The 27345-nt window shown below is 33.2% G+C and overlaps 1 protein-coding gene across 1 annotated transcript in view; it reads left to right on the forward strand.

Annotated features, from left to right (window-relative positions):
* The first annotated feature begins 5742 nt into the window (after positions 1 to 5742).
* Positions 5743 to 27345, forward strand: part of TECRL (trans-2,3-enoyl-CoA reductase like) — a 99089-nt gene continuing 77486 nt past the window's right edge. Inside the window, exon 1 of the mRNA XM_077755694.1 lies at positions 5743 to 5976. Within this exon, the coding sequence (XP_077611820.1) occupies positions 5743 to 5976 (234 nt within the window). The remainder of the gene's footprint in view (positions 5977 to 27345) is intronic.

Raw genomic sequence — 27345 nt, forward strand, 5'->3', positions numbered from 1 at the left:
TCAAGTTTAGTGTCTTCCAGGATTTACTCAAGTGATATTTAGCACAGATCAAAAGTATCGTGTTTAACACCAAGTCCTTTCTACTATCAAAGATGTTCTTAAACTCTGGGGACTACTTTATTATGATACCATTCATTAATATCCCAGTTTAGAGGGAGAAATTCATTGATATGATGATTTGTTTATTCAACAAACAATGTTGAGTACTTACTATATGCCAGGGATTGCACTATGCCTTAAAGGTAGAGTGATAGACAAAACCAGATCTGATCTCTGTCTTATGAACCTTAGGTGGGTGATACAATTGTTGGTTAAATATTACAAACATGAATAAGTGATTACAATTTCCATTATTTGACTAGTCTATTGACAATAAATGTTTAGTATACTCTCCAGAGAAAAGACCAAGGATCATTTATCCACTGATGGGCATAATGCCCCTTCTTATTTTGCATTTCTGCTGTTGCTTCAGAGCAAAGGTATATCAGTTCTGCAAATTTCCAATGCTATGATCTTATGAGAAAACCCATTGTTTACATGCAGATATTCAAATCTGATGGACTAAGATTTTAAAAATATATGATGCAATTTGGGGAAAAAATAGAATATCTATTATAAAAACTGAACCAAGGCACGGAAGAGCCCTCACAGTATTGAAGAACAAAGTTGGATGACTGGAACTATCCTACATGAAGACATACTACAAAGCTACAGTAATAAAGACAATGTTATGTTGGCAAAACAGATCAGTGGAACAGAATAAAGATCCCAGAAATAGACCCACACAAACATATAATCAACCAATTATATGCAATTCAATGGAGAAAAAATACTCTATTCAACAAATGCTACTAGCACAACTAGGCACCTACATGCAAAAAGAAAATGAATCTATACAAAGATCTAAGAATTGCCCGTTAACACAAAAAAGATCCCAGACCTAAATGTAAAATGCAAAACCATACAATTTCTTGAAGATAACATAGGAGAAAATCTAAGTTATCTGTAGTTTGGTGATACTTTTTAGACAAAACACCAAAGTATTATCCATGAATGAAAAAAAATGATAAGCCAGGTCTCACTGAAATTAAAAGCTTTTGCTCTGCAAAACATAATATTAAGAGAGTAAGAAGACAAGCCACAAACTGGAAGAAGATATTTGGAAAACACATATCTTAGAAAAGACTTATATCTAAAATATACAAAGAACTCTAAAAACTCAACAGTAAGAAAAAAATTACAAAATGGACAAAAGATCTGAATGGACACCTTGTCATAGGAGATATATAGATGGCAAATATGCATAAGAAAAGATACTCCCAAAAAGTTTCACAACATTTGCAATTAGAAAATTGCATATTAAAACAATGAGATACTAGCTCACCCTACTAGAATGGCCAAAATCAAGAACACTGACAACATCTTTATCAAATTCTGATAAGGAAGTAGAGCATTTATTGCTAGTGGGAATACAAAATGGTACAACCACTTTGGAAGACAGGGTCATATGAAGCTAAAAATAGGCCTATCATTCAATCCAGTAATCATACTCCTAGCTACTCGACACAATAAACTAAAAATTATATTCACACAAAAACTTGAACATGAATGTTTTTAGCAGTAACCAAGACGTCCTTCAATAAATGGATGAATACATAAACTGTGGTATATCCATACACGAAGGTATTATTCTCACACACAGATACGAGAGAGAGAGAAAGAGACAGAGATCAAGCTATGAAAAAATGTGGAAGAAACTTAAAAACCTACAGCTAAATAAAAAAAAAAACACTCTCAAAATACTACATATTATATGGTTTCAACTAATGATATGCTGGAAAAAGTGAAACTTTGAAGATAGCACAGAGATCAGTTGTCGCAAAGGAATTGGGGGCAGGGGAACAGTGGAGGTTGGAGCTCAGGACATTTTCAAGGCAGTGAAGATATTCTGTATGATCCTATCAAGGTGGATAAATTACTTTATACATTTGTCAAAACTCAAAAAACTGTAAAACACAAAGTATGCACTTTAATTAATAAATATCTGTTAATATTGTTTCAGTTGTAACAAAATTCCACACTAATGCAAGATGTTACTAATAGAAAAAAATGTGTTGCAGAAGAGGAAGGGTATATAGGAACTCTGTACATTCAATTATGTATTTTTTTCCTGGAAATTAGAATTGTTCTAAAAATAAGCTTATTAATTGGTTAAAACAATCTAAAGGGGCGCCTGGGTGGCTCAGTCAGTTGAGCATCCAACTTCTGCTCAGGTCATGATCTTACCACTCGTGGATTCCAGTCCCACATCAGCCTCTGTGCTGACAGCTCAGAGTCTTGAGCCTGCTTCGGATTCTATGTCTCCCTCTCTCTCTGCCCCTCCCATGCTCATGATCTGTCTCTCTCTGTCTCTCAATAATATAAGTGAATGTTAAAAAAAATTTTAAATAAATAAATAAAAATAAAATAATCTAAGAAGATTACTTACTACTTCAAGTGGAAAATTAACTAAAAAGTGTAACTTTCTGTCAAAAATAAAGGAAAAATATAGAGGTAAAAAACAATAGTATCTTAACCCTCTCCTTCACACTTTATTATAAATAAATGCAATCAGAATAAAGGTTCCTATTTGATACTGCATCATTTTGTAATCTTTTTTTATCCTATTTTAAATTGAATCTAGATTACGAAGTGATATCCCAGGTCTTGAATTAAACAAATATTAATTAAGGGCGTTATTTCTATTATCATCTACTTAGCAATAATCTTATAAGAACATTTTAGCAAATATAAAATACTTTATTTTTAAAACTACTTCCAGAATACATAATGAAACAATGAAGAGCATAATATCAAGTGAATTTTATTATCTCCCAGAATATTTAATGTGAGTGTTTGGCACAGATGCAAATCTGAAAGTTTCTTATTTTAAATTTCTTTCACTTTCATTTTTCTCTTTATCTATTCCTTATTTTACATGTTGGTATGAGTATGTATTTTATACTTTTCATTTTGGAGTAGTTGTACAAAAACATTGAAAAGGAGGTACAGAGTTTTTTGTGTGTATTTTTTACCCAGCCTCTCTAATTTTAATATCTTAGATAGTCATGGTATATTTATCAAAATTCAGAAATTAGCATTGGCTCAACACTATTAAATAAAGTACAAATGTTATTCTTACTTCACAGCTTTTCCCATTGATTTCTTTTTCTGGTTCAGGAAACATTCAGGACATTATTGTATTTTTGTCATTTTACCATAGCTTGTTTTTTAACCTGTCACAGTCTCTCAACTTTTCCTTATTTTTCAAATTCTTGAGAGTTTTGAAGAGTATTAAGTATTTTATAGAATGCCTCTCAATTTGTGTTTGTTTTGATTTTTCTCATGGTTAGATTGAGGAAGTGTACTTTTGGAAGAGTACCACAGAGGTGAAATGTCTTCACCTCATGATATCACTGGGTACATGATATCAACATGACTTTTCATGGCGATTCAACTTGGCGTCTAGATTAAAATGCTGTCTGCATGCCAGTTTTCTCCTCCATAACGTTTCTATTTCCCCTTCCATCCATTATTTTTAGTAGTGTGTCACTAAGTGAAAGCCACATGCAGCAGGAGACTATCCGTATCTACTATTTGGAATTCTTGGGTAAGGAAAATTCATCCCTTATTATTATTTATTTATTTATTTACTATTTAATCATCTATTCATAACAGTATGGACTCATGGATATTTATACTGCTCTTGGAGTTAATATCTATCATCATCAACATTTATTTTCTTGAATTTTTCCAACTTTGGCAATGGGAGCTCTTTCAATTCAACTCCTGTGTCCTTTAGACTATTATTTTTAGTATATGTGCTGCTGAAGCGAGCACTAGACTATTATTATTTTTTTACATAGAAACTTTACTAGAAAAGGCCTACAGGATATGTGTATGTCATTTTAATATAAGACAGTAGTTTACCTGAGTATGTTATTAGCATCACACCATTCTACTACATCTTTAAGATACATTTACTGATTATTTGTTAAATATATGTTTATTGGGCACCTACTGTGTACCAGACAGTGTTCTAGGCACTGTAGACAGATTAAGGGATGAGATCATAGATATAACAAGGTGCTAATGATGCAGATCCTATAGACCTTTGAGGAGAACTTTGGCTTTTTTTGTTACATAAAATAGAAAGACTTTGGAGAGTGTTGAGCAGATTATTCCAATGTCTGCTTTCACATAGAGCCTGATGACTCTAGCTGCTGTATCAAAATGGTAATGGATCAGCCAGTGTTGACACAGAAAGACTAGTCTGGCCAAGTAACACAGGTAAGATTGATGCTTTGGAGGTCTCTGTGGGATGGCGAGAAGACTGTGTTCTGGATTTCTAATGGATTAGAACTGAGTTGTCCTAGTAAAGGGAGATGTAAAGGCTAATTCTAAGTTTGGAGTCCTGTGCAACTAAGGTGATGAAATTACACAACACGTGTGTATGTGTAATAGACATATATATATATATGTCTTTATGTCTTCTATATCTTGTCTTCTATGTCTTTAAAAGATTACATATTGAGTGTAATGGTTGTCTAGAATATGAAAATGGTAACTGCACAATGTGTAAGTGGATCTCCATTGCATAATGTTTGGTCAAAATTAAAAATCATTATGTTGTTTGATTATAACAGTAAATATTAGCCTCATAGAGATACATAGATTCACTTCTCTATAATTTTAGCTGCTTGACTCTTCATGTCTTCATTGAAAATAACATCTCAGAATGTTTTCCTGTAATATCCTTTGAATCAATGACAATATATTTTGGATACTTTTCAGTTGTTTCTTCACCAGATATACAAGTATCCAAGTGCTTTGAATCTTTTCAACAAACTCCTCTTTCCAGGTTGTTTAACATTTTTCATTGTTCATATTAAGAGTATTTGAATTTGTCATAACTTAGTGCTCTGGTAAATGTGGTGATTAGTACTATTTTTCAATATGAATTCAAAGATTTGCCAATGATATATAATGTTTAGAAATGTTGAAATGAGATTTACTTCTTTTTCCTTAAGTTATAAAATTGTTTTCTACATATTCCAATCTCATGGATGACTTTCCATCTGTCTATTCACTGTACAGAGTGAAGAATTCATCCCTTTGTATCATATATATGTTTATTTGTATATATAATATTTATCCTACATTATATTATACTATATGACATATTTAATATTTATATATTAGATATACTTATTTATATAATTGTATTTATTTATATCCATTTATAAAAAATTTTGTTATGTAATAATGTACTAGGTACTTTTTAATTTATACGATATCCCTATGCTAATTATAAATACAGCTAAATGTGAATGTGTGAATAATAATATATTTGTTTGAAGTGCATGCAGAATTCAGAGGTAATAAAAGCTCTGTCTATTCTTTTCTTGCTTTGGAATTTCAGATACTAGTGGCCATATTAAGAAGCAGAGATAAAAGGAGAAAGTAAGAAATAATTGGAATGCTGGTAAAGTAATCCTCTACAGTGCAGCAATTTACAATAGTGTGTTATATATAGAAATAGATCAGTCATTGTTTTCAAGCCTGCTAAATAAAACTGAACTCTTGGAATGGCATGGCACTTGACCTTTCCTGGTTTCACCCGCAGTATTTAAACTGGTGTGAGGGGAACACGCTCACAAGCGTCTTCTGTTGACATGACAGATTCTCCTGGTCGTTCACACAATGTTCAGAAGGCACAGGTCCCTTGCTTCAGAACGAAAGAGAGGAATATTTTCCCGAGGTGCTACAGGATCCACACTGAAGAATGAGTTGAGAAACTTCCACTGTTTATCGCATTTTGTGCTCTCAGCGGGCCCTCTGAAATCAATTCCAGTTGTTAAACATTCAAAAACTACGCACTTTGAGATTGAAATACTTGATGCTCAAACAAGAAGACAGATATGCATTGTAGATAAGGTATGTTATATTTATTCATTTAAATTTGTCTTGTCTGCACCAAAGTTTATTGAGTACTTGATTAAATGCTGATGAGGTTGTATCAAAACATATTCCTGGCTCTTAATATTAGTTTTATGATGAGTAGGATAGATACTTAATATTTCAGTGGAAGATATTCATAGTTTAAATAGTATCTAATTATTAGGTTCTAGTTTTTCTGTTAAAGCGGACCATTGTGTTTAGGTAAAATTTCCAGTGCTCAGCTTCTCAGCTTACATAACAAAATTTCTCTAAGTTTCTCTCTCCATATACTTCATTACATATTCAAATTATAGAGTTTTATTAGCGTTCACAGAAAAAAGCAAGCAAAAGGCAGTAAACTTACTAAAGATGACATTTAACATATATGATAAAGTCTAGTCATTTAAAAACTATTTAGAATTCATTGTCTTGAAAAATGAACATCTCACTTACTATGAAAAGTTTACTTATATCAAAATTACAGTGTTTAAGTTCCTAAAATAAAGTCCCGCTTAATATGTTAAACACTTTTCTATTTATGTCAAAGGTATTTCACTCAGAAAAGATAAAATACATACTTCCTAGGTTAGAAAATTAATACATAAATATATGTGTACATCATGGATATACATATGTGTACACGTTATGTCAAATATTTTCTGTTTTTCATTGGCTTGAAAAGTCACTAGTAGTTTAACTTATTGAGAAATACTGATATTTTTAAAAATAATATATTTTCATTTATTTTACTATACAGACATGTTAAATAAGCTTTCTGCTATTGTTCTAAAACCAAAATTCAATCTCTGATTTCATTTAACTATACTCTAGATATGTTTCTGGATAAGAGGGAAAGAGACAAAACTGTTTCATATGTACTTTCTCACTTAGTAATTGTAAATCTATGATCAACCTCTTACTTGGGTAACATTAACTTTCACATTCAAATGGAAATAAGAGATAAAAAACTTTACAAGTTCATAAAGTTCATAGTGGAAAGCAAGAGATTCAAAACTATTTGCAATCAATTCCAAATCACATTATTTTTCTATAGTACTACTAGAGTCATATATAAAGGATGAATATGTATTGTAATAATAGAATGTTAATATAAATTTCATGCATGTTGTAATTTACTTCTATTTTAATAGCTTAATAAGGTTTTTGGATTTTTTTATATCATACAAGAATAAGACAAAACAAAACAAAAAATCACCCAGAAGTTACTGATGATTTTATTATCTCAGTCTTGAAAATTTTAAACTCTTAAGAAAAATACAATTAAATTAAAGGAAGCAAGATAATGAATGGATACTGAATTGGTCAAGGACTTCCAAAGATCAAGATTCTAAAATGAGACTGGCTTTTGCATCTTTTCTGACTTGTGTCTAAACCTTGATGCAAAATCCATCCTAGAATAACGAGAAACTGCTAATGGGCTGCTAATTATTTTTCCCATACATTTAAACTTTGATATTGAGATTGTATTTGAAGGTAAGACATGGAGGTTTACATTTTCAGTTATTAATTAAATTGCAAAAATATTAAGCATGCAGAAAGCCAGTATTCTTTACAGGTAAAGATTTGGCTTAGGAATTTTGGTTTAGAGGCAGACAGGCTCTCTTTGCTGTCTTGTTACCACTCCCTTGTGGTATAGTCAATAAACTTCTAGCTCTTTTAAAAAGAAAAGGAATTTTAGTTTAGAAATTTTGCTTACATTTGAATAGTTCTGATAATTGCACTACCAGGAGCAAACCTTTGGGGAAACTCAGTAGGCCACATAGGGGATTATTTTTGAATTCCTCACCAGCCTTTATGGCACAATGAACACCAGATGATGTGGAAGTTGAAGCATCCAAGTCTTTGACTTGTCAGTAGAACTGGATTTTGTTTTGTCTTGTTTTAGTTTTGTACCTTGGTAAATTGTCTAAACAATGCAAGACATTTAAAAGAAAAAAAAATCTGATTAACGTTTTTTTTGCTTCATGATTCCTAAAAGTTCAAATTCGTAAATATGAGAATATTGATTTTGTTTATTGTTCAGGATACTGTTTTTCTGAGACAACGTAACAGCTATATTAGCAGTAAGGTCATGTTAAGTGCCTTTCATTGTACTTGGCTCTACTCAATATGCTAAATAAGTGTTGCTTACAACAGTCCCTATTTTTCAGTAAGGACTGTGTTATAAGAGCAGTAAAAGTCATGGACTTTGGAACTAAGTATATCTGGACCAAAGCCTTAGTACATCAATCATATTTATCCAGGTGCAGAAAACCCTCTGAAATGCTGATCGCTAGGACCCTTATTTAGAAAATAGGTTAATGAAATTTATTTTGTAGCTTAGAATTAAAAGTAAAAATAATATATGTAACATACTTATCATGGTTCCATGAATGCAATAGAGACAAAATACGTATTTTTTTAGTTTTAATAATCATTTGAAGAGATAAATTTAATGTGTATAAATGTGAAAGGAAAAATAAATGATGAACCTTGTGATACCGGCACAGAGTTTAAATGTGACTTCTTGATAATTGACCATTGACATGATTTGTTCTAATGCATAGGTTAGATGTAAATATTCAAATAGTTTGAGTGGAATGTATGTATTTTAGTAACATATGCTGACCTCTAGTAGAAAGTTAATTTTCATCTAGATACTATCATTTAAACTTCAAAATGGACACGGTAGTTCCCATGGACATGTGTACGAAAGATTTTCATGAACAAAAACATTGAAAGAATTCCTGGGATTAAAGAAACTATACTGACTCATGTTTTTTTACTTAATATTACATACACACACATGCACACACACACACAACACACACACACACACTGAAAAAACAAACAAAATCCTCTTGCTTTCACGATCTTCTCTAGCTTATGCTCCACTTCTATGATTACTTTCATCCTATCCAGATTGTCTATCCACATTTCTTTTTTTTTTTCTATCGTAAAACTACTCCATTTAGGCATTTGCCTCCCTAACACTTCGGTTGGATTTTGCCACAGCAAAAACATCTTGCTAAATTCAAATTCAATTCTAATGCTTTATCTTAGTGTATCAGCAACATTTGCCACTGATAGGCATGTCTTCCTCTTTTGCTATGTGAGTTTCAGGATAATAGACATATTTTTCAACTTATTTCATTGCTTCTCCCTTTCCTCTTGCTGCGGCTTCATCATCTGACTTACTAGTGTGGACAGTCACCAACTCAGTCACTAAAACTTCACCCAATATTTACTCATTTACCTTATTGAATCCCATAGCTTTAAATATTATCTGTCTATTGATGACTTATAAATCATATGTAACTACAGCTTTTCCTGTTCTCCTGAACTGTCAATCCATTTATCTACCTATGTATACATCTCTGTATGCACGTCTCTATATATTTACCCATGTATCTACCTACCCATCTATCTGAATGTTTACTAGGCCTCTCAAAGTTAGTATATCTAAAACTGAACACTTGGCCTTACCTCAAAATTTTATCAAAGAGTTTCTGAAGTCAGTAAGTACCAACTACATCCTTCAAATACCTCAAGTCAAACACTTAGAGGCATCATAACTCATATCTTAATCTCATACCCCACATACAATCCATCTTCTCAGTGATACTTTCAAATATATCCAGACTGACAAATTTTCACCACCTCTATTGCTAGGACTCCTAAATCTTTCCTCTGTTTCTGTTCTTAACACTTTCAGTATATTCCTTACATAGTAACCAGAACTAGCCTGTTAAATCAGGTCAGATCATATCATTTGCTTCATAAAACTAGTCAGTGTCTTATTTAGGTCCACTTAATTGTGACTTTTTCTTCAGGGGAGTTTGCTGACTATTTATTTAAAATGGTAAAATCTGCCAATATTCTCAATTACTCTATCCTGTTCTATTTCTTTACTATGAGTTATTATCATTTAATATACTGTTTATTTTCCCTTTTTTTCCCATTGTGTTTATTATTTGGCCTACCCTGTTATTCCAGCTTCGCAATATCAGGAATCTGTTTTTTTTTCATTCTTGTATCTCCAACATTTAGAACACAGAAAAGTGTTTAGCCAATATGTATTGAATAAACAATACCTGTTCAAAAGTTTTGTGGGTTTGACAATGCACACATGTTTAGCAGTGATTGTTTTGGGGTGAAGGAGTAGGATATTTGAAACTACTTTTTACTATTCTCTAAATCAAATTATCATTAAAATAAATATAAGTATATTCACAGAAAAAGACATTTGATTAAACCATTTCACTAAATGCCTAAATTCTTCCTGGTTTTCTCCCAAAAAGATGTATTGAATTTAACTTTGTATTAGTGTATAATTTATTGACCATCATATTCTGATTATTAAAAACTATTTAAAGGGCAGACAATGCAGATGGGGATATTTATTTAACTAACTTATTTATATCCCATATATAAGTAAAATAATATGACTAATCTATGATGATAAAATGGAGAGCTGATAGCTGATTTAACATGTAAATATCATGCTTGTTTTAATTGGAACATAAAAATATATGAAAAATAATTTTTAAAACTTTAGCAATGAGTTATTTTCAGTTTCTCACTATCCTTGTCTCACTTCTATTTTGTAAAATGTCAAAAGCTTATCTAGTGATATATTGATGATTCAAGAGCACAGCAAGAACTTGAAAAGCTAGGATTGATAAATGTTTCCAATATCATTCCATTCTTTTCTCTTTAATCTTTTCTCCAAGGAACTTGACCTCAAGAGCCCTCTTTCTCCTATTATTTTATTTGCTTTATGTCAAAACTCTCAAAAGCATTTTAAAGACTACTTATAGGAGTGCACTTGTTGTGATGAGCACTGGGTGATGTATGGAATTGTTGAACCACTATCTTGTGTACCTGAAACTAATGAAACATTGTATGTTAAAAAAAAGACTACTTATAAATAAAATAAAGCACTCAGTAATTCTCCAATCCTTCTAATGGTAAAAATATCAGTTTTCACCAGAAAGTAGTAGAGAGAATTATAGGGTAGTTAGACTGAATAAAAATTTCGCCTTTAATACCCTAGTTAGAAATGTTAAAACTGGGTAGGGCAGTTAGACTGAATAAAAATTTCACCTTTAATACCTTAGTTAGAAAACTCCTAATTTTGAATATTGTCACTTTTAATACTTTGCCATGGATGGCATGCAACTTAGCAAATATATGTCTCAATTTGTTCATTTGAAAAACGAGAGTGGCATCTGTCTTAAAACATTCTCAAGGCAGTTTTCAGAATTTCGTGTGTGTAGAAAGGGCAAGATTTTCTTTTCTTCCATTCCTCTCCTTCTTCCTCTTCCTTCTCTTCTTTCTTCATCCTCTTTCTGCCTCTATCTTTCACCTCTTCCTCCAGCCTTCTCCCTTTTCTTTTTCTTTTTTTTTTTTTAATGTTTTATTTATTTCTAGGAGAGAGAGAGACAGCATGAGCAGGGGAGGGTCAGAGAGAGAGGGAGTCACAGACTGAAACAGGCTCCAGGCTCTGAGCTGGCAGTCAGCACAGAGCCCAACGCGGGGCTCGAACCCACGAACCGCGAGATCATGACCTAAGCGAAAGTCGGACACTTAACCGACTAAGCCACCCAGGCGCCCCCTCCTTCTCCCTTTTCTTTACGTCCACCTCAGTCCCCTTCCTCCTAGTTCTTCTTGTGACCATGTTATAATTGAGAGGATATGAGCTTTGAATTCACATAGAATTTCAATATGAATCTGATTGTTTTCATTTTGTTCCTGGACATAATCCAATATCTCTGCCCCTTATAAAGGATTTAGGTATTATTATCTATCCATTTATAAAGTAAGAACGGTGGTACAGAGAGTTGAAATGAAGAATTATTGTGTTAAAACTGACCTTTGAACTGGCCAATATGTGTCTGGGCTTTGCTCTTAACTGCCATATGCTACCACCTGACACATACTAATGACTTTCACTAGCCCAAATTCTCATGTTCTGTTTCACTTCATGATGGGACAGGACACCTGATTTCCCATACAGACAATATGTTTTAAGACAGAAGTGGTAATTTCTTTTCTTTTTTCATTTATGGATTCTCTCTCTTTCTGCCTCTCTCCTTTCTCTCTCTCCCTTTCTTTTCTCTTTCTCTTATGGTCATCTGTTATGTTAGAGGTGCTATTTTTGAAGGATGTCTACTTCCCCTACCATTTGATACAAAAGAAAGTTCCAAAGTATCCTTTCAACTTTTTATATGCAGACATAAAATAACATTCATTAACATTCAAACAGAAATTAAAAATATCTTTGAAGTCTCTATACTAATAAATTAAACAACAAATACATACAAAGTGTTTATGTCATTAAAATTAAGAAATTAAAGGGACGCCTGGGTGGCTCAGTTGGTTGAGCATCCGACTTCGGCTCAGGTCATGATTTCATGTTTCGTGAGTTTGGCCTGCGTCGGGCTCTGCGCTGACAGCTCAGAGCCTGGAGCCTGCTTCAGATTCTGTATCTCCCTCTCTCTCTGACCCTTCCCTGCTCACGTTGTCTCTCTCTCTGTCTCAGAAATAAATTTATAAAAACATTTAAAAATTAAGAAATTAAAATGGATGATTCCTCCCCCAAGAGATAATGCAGTCATTTTCTGTGAGTCCTCAAAAGCCTCGGTGACTACTCCTCTTTTTGGATATACTTGGGAATCCCAAAATACAGCATGCAAGATCCATTTCAAAAGAATCAGTGTATTTGATCTTAATATAGTTTAAATCATCTTCCCTGACTTAGATTTCTCTCATAAAAAGTAGTCCTACCATATTTTACAAATGCATAATGTCATGAGAAGAAATGTAGTGTAGTGGTTTATGCTCAGAAATCAGATATACCTGTGTCTGTAGTTGAGCTTTGCAAATTATTAAGATTTTATCATTTTAGCATGTTACTTAACTACTCTGACCCTTGATTTTCCATGTAGGGTAAATATCAAATCAAAATACAGTAAATATGTATCTTCCTGGAGTATCTAGGACTTTTATATTTGTGTAAATGTGCAAAATATACCACCATGTACCACAAGATTGGTTTTCTGTAAATGAAATCTGTATTTTAGAAAATGGAAATATATGTAATGTTATTATTCCATTGACATGGGAAAATAATTGAATTAATACTTGTTATAGTGACTGTAACAATTGAGTCATTATATAGTAACAAATATAAACTATTATGTGTGCTCCTTTAAATTGTGTCTACATTTTTCCATTTTCCAAATATATCACCATGTAAGAAAACCGTTTTTGTTTATGGACAAGCTATAAAGAAGATGTCATTTTATCTCTTCTAATATATGAGATGCAATGGCACTCTTTTTAGAAGGTCAACATAGATAAGTAAGTTTTAGAGATGTTTCTTGAAAGAAAAGAATTGAAATTTACCAGATTCAGCATTTCTCCCACTTTATGTTTTGCCATCTTGTAGTGTAACTATTTATAAATTATTAACTCAATATATCTGTTAAGATATTTGTCCAGTGTTCTAATACATGTTTGAGATAATGCATTAACTCAAACAGATGCAATTCCTATTGTTACACTGTCCAAGTAATTTTAAGTGCTAAGATATCTACACAGTGAGAAGGGGAAAATAGTAGTTTGGGATAGTAAGCAAAGGTAGGTAATCTGTGAAATAGGAGAATCTTCTTAGAGAAATGATGTAATGTGTGCTCTGGAGAGTGGATAAGATGGAAGAGAAATAGGAGGATATGACAGATACAGAAAGTAGAAAGAACAGGACTTGTGTGGTTGTGAAGAATGAGGACAGAGGATGGAAGTACGATGTTAAATTGCTGTTTAAACACCTGGGATCCTAAGAATGGTGTAATTTATTGAGTCTTGTATGTGTTTTTATTTGTTTGCTTGTTTGATTTTCCTTCTTTTTCAAGTTTTTATTTAAATTCTAGTCAGTTAATATACAGTCTGATATTAGTTTCAAGTTTAGCATTGTTTGTTTTCTTATTATTGGTGCAGGAAAGTAGAGAGGCAGGACACAAGTACTCAGTTTTGTTCATTTTAAGTTAGAGATCTCCGTGAAATATCCAAGAAGAAATAACTAGTAAGCTTTTGGGTGTGAATGTAGAACTCAGGAGAGTGGTCATGATTCAAAATGTTGACCTGGTAATTAGAAACCTGTAAGTGATCTTTGCAGCCATTACAGTATAGAACAAAATTTCAAAACAACAATAAAATGAATAAAGGAAGGAACCATCTATAGAGACCTGAGGAATTCAAATATGTAAAGATGTTAAATAAAGGGAAATTTGAAAAGGAATATAAGAGAAGTTTCCAAAAGGACAGGAGAAAGGTAACCCTTTCATCATAGAAGCCCAGGAAAGAAGTATTTGAGTGAGAAGGGAAAGATTAATCTTTGTGATTAAAAAACACAAAGAAATACTACAAGTATTCCTTGTATTAAGTCATATAGTGTTCATTGTTTAATTAGATCACTTTAGGTACAGTGATTTGGGGGATAATCCAGTCTAGAATGGGGATGACAGTCAATGGATAACAAGAAATTGGAGTTTCCTAGAAGAGCTTTCTTTGATAGGCAGCAAAAGTCTTGGAAAACTTAAGTGTTTCAAACTCTTCATTCTTCAACTTTATATTAACTCCTAGGTAGTCCGATTCACATACTTTGGGTTATTGTTTACCCCTTCTTTATTACTTCATTTCCAGCAATCTATACTACTCACCAATCCCAAAATAATATTCTAATTTCCATTCTATGAGTTTGGGTAAGATCTGATTCCTCTGCCTGGAGTGTTCTGTTACAGTCTTCTGTCTAATTCACAACCATTCCTCATGATCAAACGGAAATGATAACTTCTTTGTGTGCCACTTATGATCTATAAGCCGATGTGTTATTTGTCCCAGAAACAGTTGATTGAAATTTCCACTATATAAGTTATATAGTCTAGTCATTGTAAATGAGCATTGTAAGGGAGCTTAACAACTTTAAAGAGTAATTTTGTGTTTTCTCAATCAAATAATGTTTACATGAAAATTGTAATTAATTCACCAGTATTTCATTTTTTAGCAATTTATTTTCATTGTATTTTATCATAGAATTTTTTAAGAAGTGTTGTTGTATCCTACATAGTTTGGAAGCATTGATCTAGAGACCATGGGAATGACCTAAATGCTATTATACAATAAATATGCCTTGGATGCAAAATTAGTACATGTCATATCGAGGTTCCTCTTGGATCTCATCCTAAGAACTGTAGGTTCCTGACAGGCAAAGTAAAATAATAATGCTTAAACATTTGCATTGTAAATATAGAACAAAAATTACAGCTGAAATGACATGTTTTTAGATCAATGAAAGTGAATAAACATGTTGTCCTTGGAAATATAAAGATAAGATGAAAAAAAAAGTTAACTATTAGGGAAGAAAATTATGAGAGGAGTATAATGTTATTAAAAGAAATCCCATTTTCTATTAAGTCAAGGCTGAATTAAGAAAGTTAAATTTAGAAACACATGTTTAAAATAGTACCTAAGATTTAGATACCAGTCTATGGAAAGAATCTAATGACAATTGACCTTTGAACAATTTGTGGGTAAAAGTCACTGACCCCCATGCTTTTGAACATCCATGTTTAACTTTTAGCTTCCCCAAAACTTAAGTACTAATAGCCTACTGTTGACTGGAAGCATTAGTGATAACATAGTCTGTTAACACATATTTTGTATATTATATATATTATAAACAGTATTTGCACAATGATGTAAGCTAGATAAAATAAAATATTATTAATAAAATCACAAGGAAAGAAAATATATTTACAGCACTATACTGTAAAAAATCTGTGAATAATTAGACCCACACAGTTCAAACCCATGTTATTCAAAGGTTAAATGTATACTCAAGAGAGACATGTTATTCAAATCAGACAAATAGTTACTTTATGAGTAGCTACCATACTTTAGATTACTTGGGGTTGGAAATTAAACATATTTCCATATCCTGATATACATGAGTCAAACTGGAAAGATGGATTATGCATTTGAAACAAATTATAACATGGTCAATAGCATATGGGAGTTTAACACAAATTATACTAAGGTGGCTAGGGAAAGGATACTTTTTCATCTGATAGAGGCTTAAGCATGAGGATGAGAAATAAAGCTAAGGTGACTGGAAGGAGTCACCCAAAAGGATTTGTATGTATATATAAATATATATATATCATGATTAATATATAATATTAATATATTAATATATATTACAATTAATTAGCATGAGTGGGCTAGAAAGAACATCCCAGGAAGAATTAATATATTAAAAGTATCCCAATCTCAGATTTCAAGATATACTACAAAGCTGTTGTAGTCAAAACAGTAAGGTAATGGCACAAAAATAAACACAGATCAATGGAGCTGAACAGAGATCCCAGAAATAAGCCGATGACTAAATGATCAATTAGTCAAGGACAAAGGAAGCAAGAATGTACAATGATGAAAAGATAGTCTTTTCAATAAACGTTTTGGAAAAACTGAACAGTTACATGCAGATTAATGAAATTGGACCATGTTTTCACACAGACACAAAAACAAACTCAAAATGGATTGAAGACCTAAACGTAAAATCTGAAAGCACAAAACTCTTAGAAGAAAACATGGGCAGTAAACTCCTGGACATTGACCTTACCACATTTTGGTTCTGTCTTCCCAGGCAAGGGAAGCAATTAGGACTGTACCAAACAAAAAAGCTTTTGCACTGTGGAGGAAACCATCAACAAAACAAAAAGACAACTTACTGAATGGAAGAAAATACATACAAATGAGATATCAAAGAAAGGGTTAATATTCAAATACATAAAGAACTCCTACAACTCAATAACATAAAGCAAATAATCCGATTAAAAACGGTCAGAAGACCTAAATAGGCATTTTTCCAAAGAAGCCATACTGATAGCCAACAAACACATGAATATATGTTCAACATCAGCAATCATCAGAGAAATGAAAATCAAAATCACAGTAAGATATCACCTCAAACCAGTCAGAATGACTAGTATCAATAGGACAAGAAATAACAAATGTTGATGAGATATGGAAAAAAGGAAACCCTCATGCATTAATTGTGGGAATTTAAACTGGTGCACCCACTGTAGAAAATAGAAATACCATATGATCCAATAATTCTGCTATGGGGTATTTACCCAGAAGAAAACAGAAACACTGTTTTAAAAAAATGCTCTCCTATGTTTATTGCAGCATTATTTACAATAGCCAAGATCAGGAAGTGTCCATGAATAGATGAATGGATAAAGAAGATGTCGTACACACACACACACACACACACAGACACACAGACACACACTGAAATAGTACTCAGCCATGAAAAAGAATGAAATCTTAGCATATGCTGCAACATGAAGCTAGAGACTATTATGCTGAGTGAAATAAGTGAGATGAAGACAAATACCATGTGACTTCAGTTATAAGAGGAGCCTAAAAACAAAACAAACAGAAACAAACTCATAAATTCATAGAACAAATGTAGTTGACAGAAGGGAGGGGGATGGGCAAAACAGATGAAGCGGTTAAGATGTACAGACGTCTACTTATAAAATAAATAAGTCATAGGGATGAAAAGCACAGCATAAGGAATATAGCTAATAATATTCTAATAACAATATTATTGTATGGTGACAACTAGTATCTATGCTTACTGTAGTAAGCATTTCATAATATATATAAAGTGTCCAAATATTATGCTGTACACCAGAAACTTCAATTTATATATACATTACTAAACAATAGTGTGAATGGTATACATAGAGCATCCAAGGAAGAAGAATTAGCATATCAAAGGCGAAGAAGCAGAAAATAACAAGCCTTTTGGCCTACTGTAATTAAGTCCATGATGTGTTGTTACAGAATGGAGCAAATTGAGACTAGATGGTGTGGTTGGGACTGATGGTAGAGTCCTAAATGACTTCCTAGCATCTGGACTTTTTATTTTCATTCAAATCAAGGGGTAATATTTGCCTTTCAGCAAATTAAATATGGTAACAATGCGGAAGATAGAATGGACAGTAGAGAGCCTGAAGACAGTAAAACTGAGAAGCAAATCTCTTTTTAAGTTTATTTAGAGAGAGAGCAGGTATGCAGGAGAGAGCAGGGAATAGTCAGAGAGAGAGGGAGAAAGAAAATCCCAAGCAGGTCTCGTGCTGTCAGCACAGAACCTAACATGTGCACTGGATCCCAGGAGCCATGAGATCATGACCTGAGCCGAAACCAGGAGTTGATCACTTAACCGACTGAGCCACCCAGGCGCCCCAAGAAAATCTTTTGGGAACCTATTCAGGACTGCCACATTTAGGTGACAATGTAGTATCAAGGGCTTTGCTTAGGTTTTGAAGGTACTCATCCACCTCTCACACTTAACCAGCTTGTGACATATGGCAATGTCCTTTTTTTCTTTCCTCTTAAATTATATTGAGATGAGTTATCTCACTGGAGTCACCTGAACAAATACCATCATCTAGTAGGGATTTGTGTAAGGAAATGCTTATGGCCTTGAATAAAGCAGAACATTGCTAACAAACTGAAATCCACAAATGTAATAATAATATAAAAATTGGGGGGCACTAGGGTGGATCAGTAGGTTAAGTGTCCGACTCTTGGTTTTGTCTTAGCTCATGATCTCATACTTCATGATTTCATGCCCCAAATGGGACTTCAAACTAACAGCACAGACCTGCTTGGGATTCTCTCTCTCTCTCTCTCTGCCTTTCCTCTGCTTGCTCCCTGACTCTCTCTCAAAATAAATAAATAAACTTGAAAAATTTTTAAAATAATAATATAAAATTGTTCACATCTTTTTACTATATTAAAAAACTATAAAGGAAGGTTTAACAAAATTTTCACACTGTAATAAAAGCATTGAAGTTATTTGTTTTTGTATGTGTATATAACTCATATTTGGAGAGTATATAAAATAATTCAAATAAAATATAAATCATTGGACACACTTGAAACTTTAATAAATATATATACATATATTTCTAATTTAAATTTTACTGGACAACACCTTTTATGTAACAAATCAGAATAACTATGCAGTAAATAATCAAATGTGGTTATAGTCCATGTAGTTTAGACAAATGTACGCATCTGATACAATAAAATTGAATGTGATATTATAGATAAATGGAAAATGATATTCCATAACTATTTTATTTCACTATTTTATTTCAGTTAAGCTTAGTTTAACAGAGATTTTGCTGTTTGAACTTGTAATGAATCAAAGCAATGTTCTGAATATAAACCTGCTATGAATTTGTCATATTAACCCATGTTAAGTGGAGCACAGGGTGCCAGATGATCAGCCAAGGTTCAACAACAGACCACAAGAGATATGAAAACAGAGCATTTTGTTACCCACAGGTTCTGGAGGAGGAATCCAGCAGGCTTCAAGGAGCCACATGGGAAGGTGAAGGAAGACAGGGTGCAGACAGAGAGAGACAGGACCTAAGGCACATGCCTTTATATGACCTGTGAGTGGAGTGCAAGGGGGTTCCTGGACTAAGGCCAAATTAGTCAATTCAAACCAAAAGAGGGGGGTTTTTGTAAGCCCCAAGGAAGTCTTATCCGATAGGCACATAAAGAGAAGTTATTGGGAAACAAGGGACAGTGTTGTTCCCAAGGGCTGCTGTGAAAGTCCTATCAGAGTGTATGTTTACCTCTGACTGAGGGCTGCTATCCTGGGCATGTCCTTGTCTAAGAGGCTAGTGTCAGGTTAAGGTCACTGCAGGCAGCTTGGTCAAAGAAAACAGATGCCAAAGCAGCAATAGCATGGGGTAGCTTGGCTAAACTCTTGCCAAAACCTACAGGTGAGCATAATATATTAGTTCTCACAAAGTTCATGATGAAGGAATTCTTAGTTCTTTCATGATCTAACAGTTCAAACAGCAACAACAAATATATATATATATAAAGGTTATGCTTACATAATGTTTCTGGGAAATAGCTTTGGTATTTGGTGTGGTTTTCTTTGATTCTTTTTTTAAAGACATTATATTTTAGGCATGTACCTTGTCCAGATTAACATTTTACTGGTACTTCTGGGTGGCCTGATAAAGAGCTATTAAAATCATTACTTACCTTGTTGCTGTGATCTTATTGTTACTTGAATGTAATGTATTTTATTTCTCCTTTTATAGTACTTAGTGCTCAGAATTATCTAGCAACAACCCTCTTTCTTGTATTATTACTCATAACATTAATATTTAAGAAATGAGCAGTAATTTAAGGCAACATTAGGAAATAAACATTCCACTTTTTGTTTTGTTTTTTAGTCATCTAAAGGCTTCAGGGAAAGAAGTCTGAAGGTGCAGTGTCACAGATAGTGAAAACTAATATTGATATCATATAAAGCCTTTTAATATCTTCACAACACATATTTTTGCTTCTTAACAACATAGAATATAGCTTTGATGAAATTTATGTATTTGCTAGAATCAGACTAAGGACAGAATATAAGTTCCATGCAGTCTCAAATTATAAAAAGTGTGTAATCTTAGATTTCTCTATGCTTACATTACATCTTACCTGCTGCTGTGAAAACTATGCTGTTTGCATGACTACATGATCAAAGGTTTGGAGAAAAAACCATTGTTTGAAGGTAATATTACTATTAAATTTTGTTCAATGGATGATCAAGTTCCTATAAGAATATCTTGCAAGGGTATAATCCTAGAATTTCACCTGCTTTTCTCTTCCCTCCATCCTTCTTTCTTTCCCTCTTCCCTGTTTTTGTTTTTTTTATATATGTTGAAGAATATCAATCTTCCACTGTCATAAACCTTAGGAACAGCAGCATGAAAACCAAATCAAACCAAACAAAATACGTTCCTTCCTCTTCAGATGTTCGCTGTAATTTGATGGATAATCACATGTAAATAGTCCAAAACAAGATAATATAACACAGGTCAAAATAGAGGAATGAACAAGGTGCTGACTGAGTCCAAAGAGATGTTCTTTTTTTACTGCAGAAATTGAAAGCGGCTTTAGAAACCTCCTCCAGTTATAAGCAGTCCTGGCACACTGACGGATCATCCCGAGGATATCTCTAACAGTAAAGGGCAGTCTCCTAAAGTGGAAATTATCTCCTCTAAATGCCTTATATCCGCAGCTTTTCAGGCTTTAACAGAAGGAATACGGCTATAGAGACACCTCTGGAGAATTTAAGAAGGAAGGCAAAGATGAATTCTCTACTCACTTAAGAGTTTCAAATGTGCAAACTTTTTGGGCTTTGTAACATTAGTATGTTAGATTTTATTACTGGATTTTCAAACTGACAGTCATCAAATAATTTCCAATCCCTAGTGATCTACTGGGATTCAACTAAGTAACCTGAGCCCACCAGTCACCATATAAAGCCTATGAATGTCACACTCATTTATTTTCCTATGAGAAGTTAGTTCCCTTTTAGAAAGATTTATTGTAAACTGTCTACTACATCTACATATAGAATATTTTATTTGAGAATTGATCTTACTTTTAAGTCAAGAATGCTGTTCCTCTGTCTTCGTATAAACTTATCTTTTTAGCATCATTCTGTGCAAGGTAAATTAATTATCACCTGTCTTTATTGCGGTTTAAATTTTCTTATTACACATTTTCACTGCCTCCAAAATAGACATTTAATATTACTTCATGTTTGGGTGGTTCTGACTTTGCAATTATTGGTTATTTGATTTCTAAAAATAAAAATATAATGTAATTAGTAATTTCTTTTAGGGAAACATATAATGAATTATTGGCTATGCAACTGAGTTTGTCAATACTGGTCCATGTGCCTTTGAATAATATTTTTATTATCTGTTTCTCATTAGCTTTATTTAATAAAGTCCATTTATAACCTTAATTAAAAACTTTAACATAGAATCCTGAGACATTCAGAAGAATGCTACTTCTTTGATACAGATAGGAAAATTTCAAAAAGCTTTCACTGTAAATTCCTGAGAAACCACTTTTGCCTTAAGATCTATTTTATGCAGAATTATTTTAACTAGACATTGTAAGAAGAACATAAACAGTAAGAACAGCCGCAAACCTTGAGCTCTTGATTACTGAAATAAAATCTGCTACATTTCAAAATGGGAAGAACAAATCAAGTGCTCCTTTTTTTACAACTATAAAAAATAGATCCATAAATGTACTTATTTGTTTTTACTTTCAATCAGCATTTCTGGCATTACATAGGCATACTGTCTTCATAGGCCTTTGTTGGTAGTAGAATTCCTATAACTTAACAGCCCACGTATGTCATAATTTAAGTATGTAAGTACAATTTCGGTAAAATGCCTAATTTTCAATCTAGTTCTTTTTGGGTCTGTACTGTGCTATAACAGACAGAAATCTGGACTAACAGCTTAGCTTTGCTTCTGCACACAATGACACAATATCCCTTCTGCCAGATTATATCTCTCCTAATTACCCACATCATCCACCATCGCATCCATCCTCAGAGGAACGACCAGCACGTGGAGAACTATCATACATAATGCATGGGTGACGGAAAGTGCTATTTTTTTTCAGACGGGTCCCTTCTGTTGCCTCATGGTTATTCATTTGGGAGGCTGAAGACACCAACACTTAGCAAGTGATTGCAAGATGATCAAAATGTCTCTATCAGTAGAGAATTCATGTGTGGAGCTAATTCTTTAATGAGCTGACAGAGGAAGTTTCACCTTGCACAGTTTATCAATTTGCTTCATTTCTCTAGAATTTCTCCCTATTTGTACTACATTCAAGCAATCAGTAAATCATTTTATTCTATACAAAATAGATTTCCCCTCTGAACTTTACTGTCCTACTTCAAATCATCGTCACTTCTAACATGCAGACTGATCTACATGGGTCTTCACGAAACTCCCACAATATATGTAGCAAAACAGCAAATATACTATATTTTGTACCACCTATAGTTATAGTCTGTACATGTTCCACAGTATCATTTAATTTTTTAAAATTATCATTTTAATTGTCACCTAAAGTCTGTCCAATGTACAGACGCCGGATCGATTCTTTTAAGAGTTATATCATGTCACTCCTCTGATGAAAACCCTCCAACAGCTACATATATCACTCAGAAGAAAATCCAAGCTACTCTTCCATGTTTGTAAAGGCTATTCATTATCTCCCCACTGTCATCTCTCTCCAGTCACCATGCTATCCCTAACTCACTCTGCTCTAAACACATTGGCTTACTTGCTGTTTCTCAAGTACTCTTGATGTAGTGATCCCTCAAGAGTGTGTGTCCCTGATGTTACCTCTGTCTGAAAGAATCTTTTTCAAGCTGTCTGCATAGTTTGCTTTGTAGCTTAGGTCTTTGCTCATATCTTTACCTCCCTATCAGAATTATGTTTCTTCTTTCCATCATTCTGAACTTTTACCTCCTTTATATTTTTTTCTTAGAACTTACTCCCCTCAATGCATTATATTACATATGCATTTATTGTCTGCATTTATTGTATACATTTCTTATATGCATTTATTTATTGTCTGTCTCATTTCTTGAATATTAGTTACAATTAAATATTAATTCAGTGTGTGCCTTTGTGCCATGGTATTTTAGAAAGTATATTGAGGTATATGACTGCTTATATTTAACCCAGTTTTGCTTCTTATTGGCTATGACAAGACACAGATCTCTTCTTTATTATTTTTTTTTAATGTTTACTTATTTTTGAGAGAGAGAGAGAGACAACAGAAGTAGGGGAGGGGCAGCAAGAGATGAAGACACAGAATCTGAAGCAGGCTCTGAGCTGTCAGCACAGAGCCCAATATGGGGCTTGAACTCATGAGCCGTGAGATCATGGCCTAAGTTAAAGTAAAACACTTTACTAACTGAGCCTCCCAGGCACCCCTAGAACACAGATCTCTTAACATTTGAGTGCATCAGTTTCCTCTCTGTCAACTAGGGATAACAGTACCTAACTCTGGGTTGTTAGGAGCTTAAATGAGCAACTGTTTAGAAAAGTACCTCGTATATATAAGACACTATGTAAGTGCTAGCTATTATTTTAAAACAGAACTAGAGAGAGAAGGAGAGGTAGTTTTTACCCTCTGGGAAAGACAGAAAAGTTACTCATGCATAGTCGGTGTTCAATTTATAGTTTTGAATGAAACAACAAACTCCACACATATTTACCATATCGTATTTGTTGTTAGCTTGGATCCTTTCTTTATTGTGCTTTGTATTTTACATTAATAAAATACAAATGTGATTTGCATTTGTATAATCGATAATGATTGACTTTTATATAATTAACAGTAATAAATATCTAAGATATAATGCTTGGAATAAATATGAACTGCAATACCTGACAGTGAAGACTTTCTCAAGTTTTTTATTTACCCATATTAGTAAATTTATCAGTTGTATAACTTTAGGAAGACATTCATATTTATTTTTATGAAAGTCTGTGTTGGGGCACATGGGTGGTTTAGCAGTTTGACTATCCAACTCTTTACTTCAGCTCAGGTCATGATCTCACTGTTCTTGGAATGGAGCCCCAATGGGATCTGCACTAAGAGTGCACAGCGGGCCTGCTTTAGATTCTCTCCCCCTCTTCCTCCCTCTCTCTCTTTCTCTCTGTCTCTCCCTCTGTCCCTGGCCACATGCACTTGTAAAAACTCGCTCTCTAAAAAATAAAAATTCTCAGTGTCATTTACTTCATAAGGTTGTTTATGATGATCCAGTGCCTACCTGTATAGGCCTGAAAGTAGAGCCTTTAGTGCAAATACTCACTACCTTCTCCTCCAGCCCCTACCTTCACCTTTTTTACCCCCCTCCACTAGGTGGTGTACCATGGTGAAGAATAAAGTTTGAACCAGGCTATTTGCATTCAAAGTCCATTCTTGTAACTTGTTAGCTGTGTCACTCAGATAAATTACTTAACCACTCTGAATCACAATTTTCTTATGTGCAAAATGAAAATAATAGTATTATATCTTCAGCCAGAAGGATGGTGTTTGAATTAAATTATTTAATAAAGGTAAAGGTCTTGGAATTGTGTTGGACTCTTATTGAGCATTTGTTGATGTTACTTATGACTGCTAGCATTATTCTTAATGGTTTTCAATGCTGTTTCTCCATTGCATATTAATTGAAAACAAAAATGAGATGAAGGGTTTAATTACAATATAGCACTAGCTAGCAAACACACTTCAGTGATGAAAAATGGTAATTTATATCAAACTAATAGATGATAGAATAACAAGTGGTATATATTGAAATTGAAATGACCTAAATTCTAGGTTTCAATAACATTCAGTTGCTTTGAGGTCCATAGCAGCTGTATTACGACACTTTATGTCCAGAAGAGAAGTAGTAGAACTACTGGCCATATTATACTTTTTAATCCCAATTTTTCTGGTGGATTTAATGATAACATTTTGTGTACACTTAAAATTGTCTTCACTGGGATTGTAAATGATATGGTTGCCTTTTCTACACTTAACCCTTAGGGAGGTGTGCTCTAAAAGCCTATATCCTATACAAGTTCTTTTGAAAGAAACTGATGAGTTATTTTTTTTAAAAAATACTAGCTAGCTGTACAATAATGGGGAGAAGGATGCTATTAGAACGTCTGCCTTGGAAATAAACAATGTTCTATACGACATTGGCTTCTTCAGTGTAGATCCCAGAGTGAGGAAAATGCACAGTAGATCTATCAGCTGGTCATAGTTGCTACTACTTTATACCATGAGGAACAGAGGCTAAGCTGCTTGCCATATTCAGTCGAAAAGAAATAGATAGATACGTGAGGACATGGTGTATTTTGTAAGGGACAGAGGGCCAAATATTTGATGACCAGAAAGGTAAATTCTGGTAATCGTTAGTGTTGTTTAACAAGAATTGTGCTCATTCTCACACAAGAAATAGGTAAAATTAAATTTACCTACTTCTTTGAAGTAACTTATTTTGTGCTGTGAAATGAAGGTGAAAAGGCATGCATTTATTTCCTGAGGGAAGCTTTCAGAACATAATCTAATTTCATCATTTTATTTTTTGGTAACTTCTGCCTTCGAAATAAGCAATGTTCCATATGATGTCGGTTTTATCAATGTGGATCCCAGAGTGAGGCAAATGCATAGTGGATCCATCAGCTGGTCTATGATGTACATGTAGTGTGTGTGAAAAACAAGCATGTGTTGTTCTAAACCACTTTTTGTGGTGCAACCTATTTTGAAAAGTGCATTCAATAAAACTTGAATTAATATGAGTAAATCTTTTTAAAAAGATAATTTAAATAATAAAAATCATTTCTTGATTTTGTCAGTTCTTTATTAAAGCTCCTTTTATCATTAGAAAAACTTACAATAAAGACAAGGGGAGAGAACAGTTTTCTATGTCATTGTCATTTTTTTCTGCTTCCATTTAAAACTGTAAGGCGGGACTATATAAAACTTAAAAAAAATCTGCACCACAAGGGAAATCATCAAAATGAAAAGGCAATGTATGTAATGGAAGAAAATATTTGCAAACCACACATCCAATTAAGGATGTTTATTTACAAAATATACAAGTAAATCATACCATTCAAAGCAAAAGATCAAATAACCCAAAGTAAAAATGGGCAAAGGAGCTAAAAACAGGTATTTTTTCCAAAGAAAACATACACACTGTCAACAGACACATGAAAAGATGCCCATCATCACTAATTATCAGGCAAATCTAAATTAAAACCACAATTAGACATCACCTCGCAACTGTTACAATGGATGTCTTCAAAAACACAAAAAACAATGAGTGTTGGCCAGGATGTGGAGTAAAGGGAAGCCTGTACACTGTTGGTGGGAATGTAAATCAGTATAGCCCTCATGGAAGACAATATGGAGGCTCCTCAAGAAATTATAATGGGAACTATCATATGATCCACTCATCCAATTTTGGGGTATATATTTTAAAAAACCCAGCACACTCATTATCTCAAAGAGATAACCTGCACTCCTATATTTATTGCAACATTATTCACAACAGCCAAGTTTGAAAATAACCTAAGTGTTTATCAACAGTTGAATGAAAAAAGATAGTGTGATATATATCAAATATTCCATTATATCATATATATGGATATATATATGATATATATGATATATATGATGGTGGATGATATGGGTAATTAGGACCTGGGGGGTAAGGGAAATGAGGAGAGATTGGTAAAAGGGTACAAAATTTCAGTTATGAGATGAATAAAGTCAGAGAATCTATTATATAACCTGAGGACTATAGCTGATGACTCTGTATCATGTAATTGAAATTTGCTAAAAGAGTAGAACTTAAATGTCCTCAGTAAAGACAAAAAAAAG

The sequence above is a fragment of the Crocuta crocuta genome, unplaced genomic scaffold (genome assembly GCF_008692635.1).
Source record: "Crocuta crocuta isolate KB4526 unplaced genomic scaffold, BGI_CrCroc_1.0 scaffold192, whole genome shotgun sequence".
NCBI classification, from domain to species: domain Eukaryota; kingdom Metazoa; phylum Chordata; class Mammalia; order Carnivora; family Hyaenidae; genus Crocuta; species Crocuta crocuta.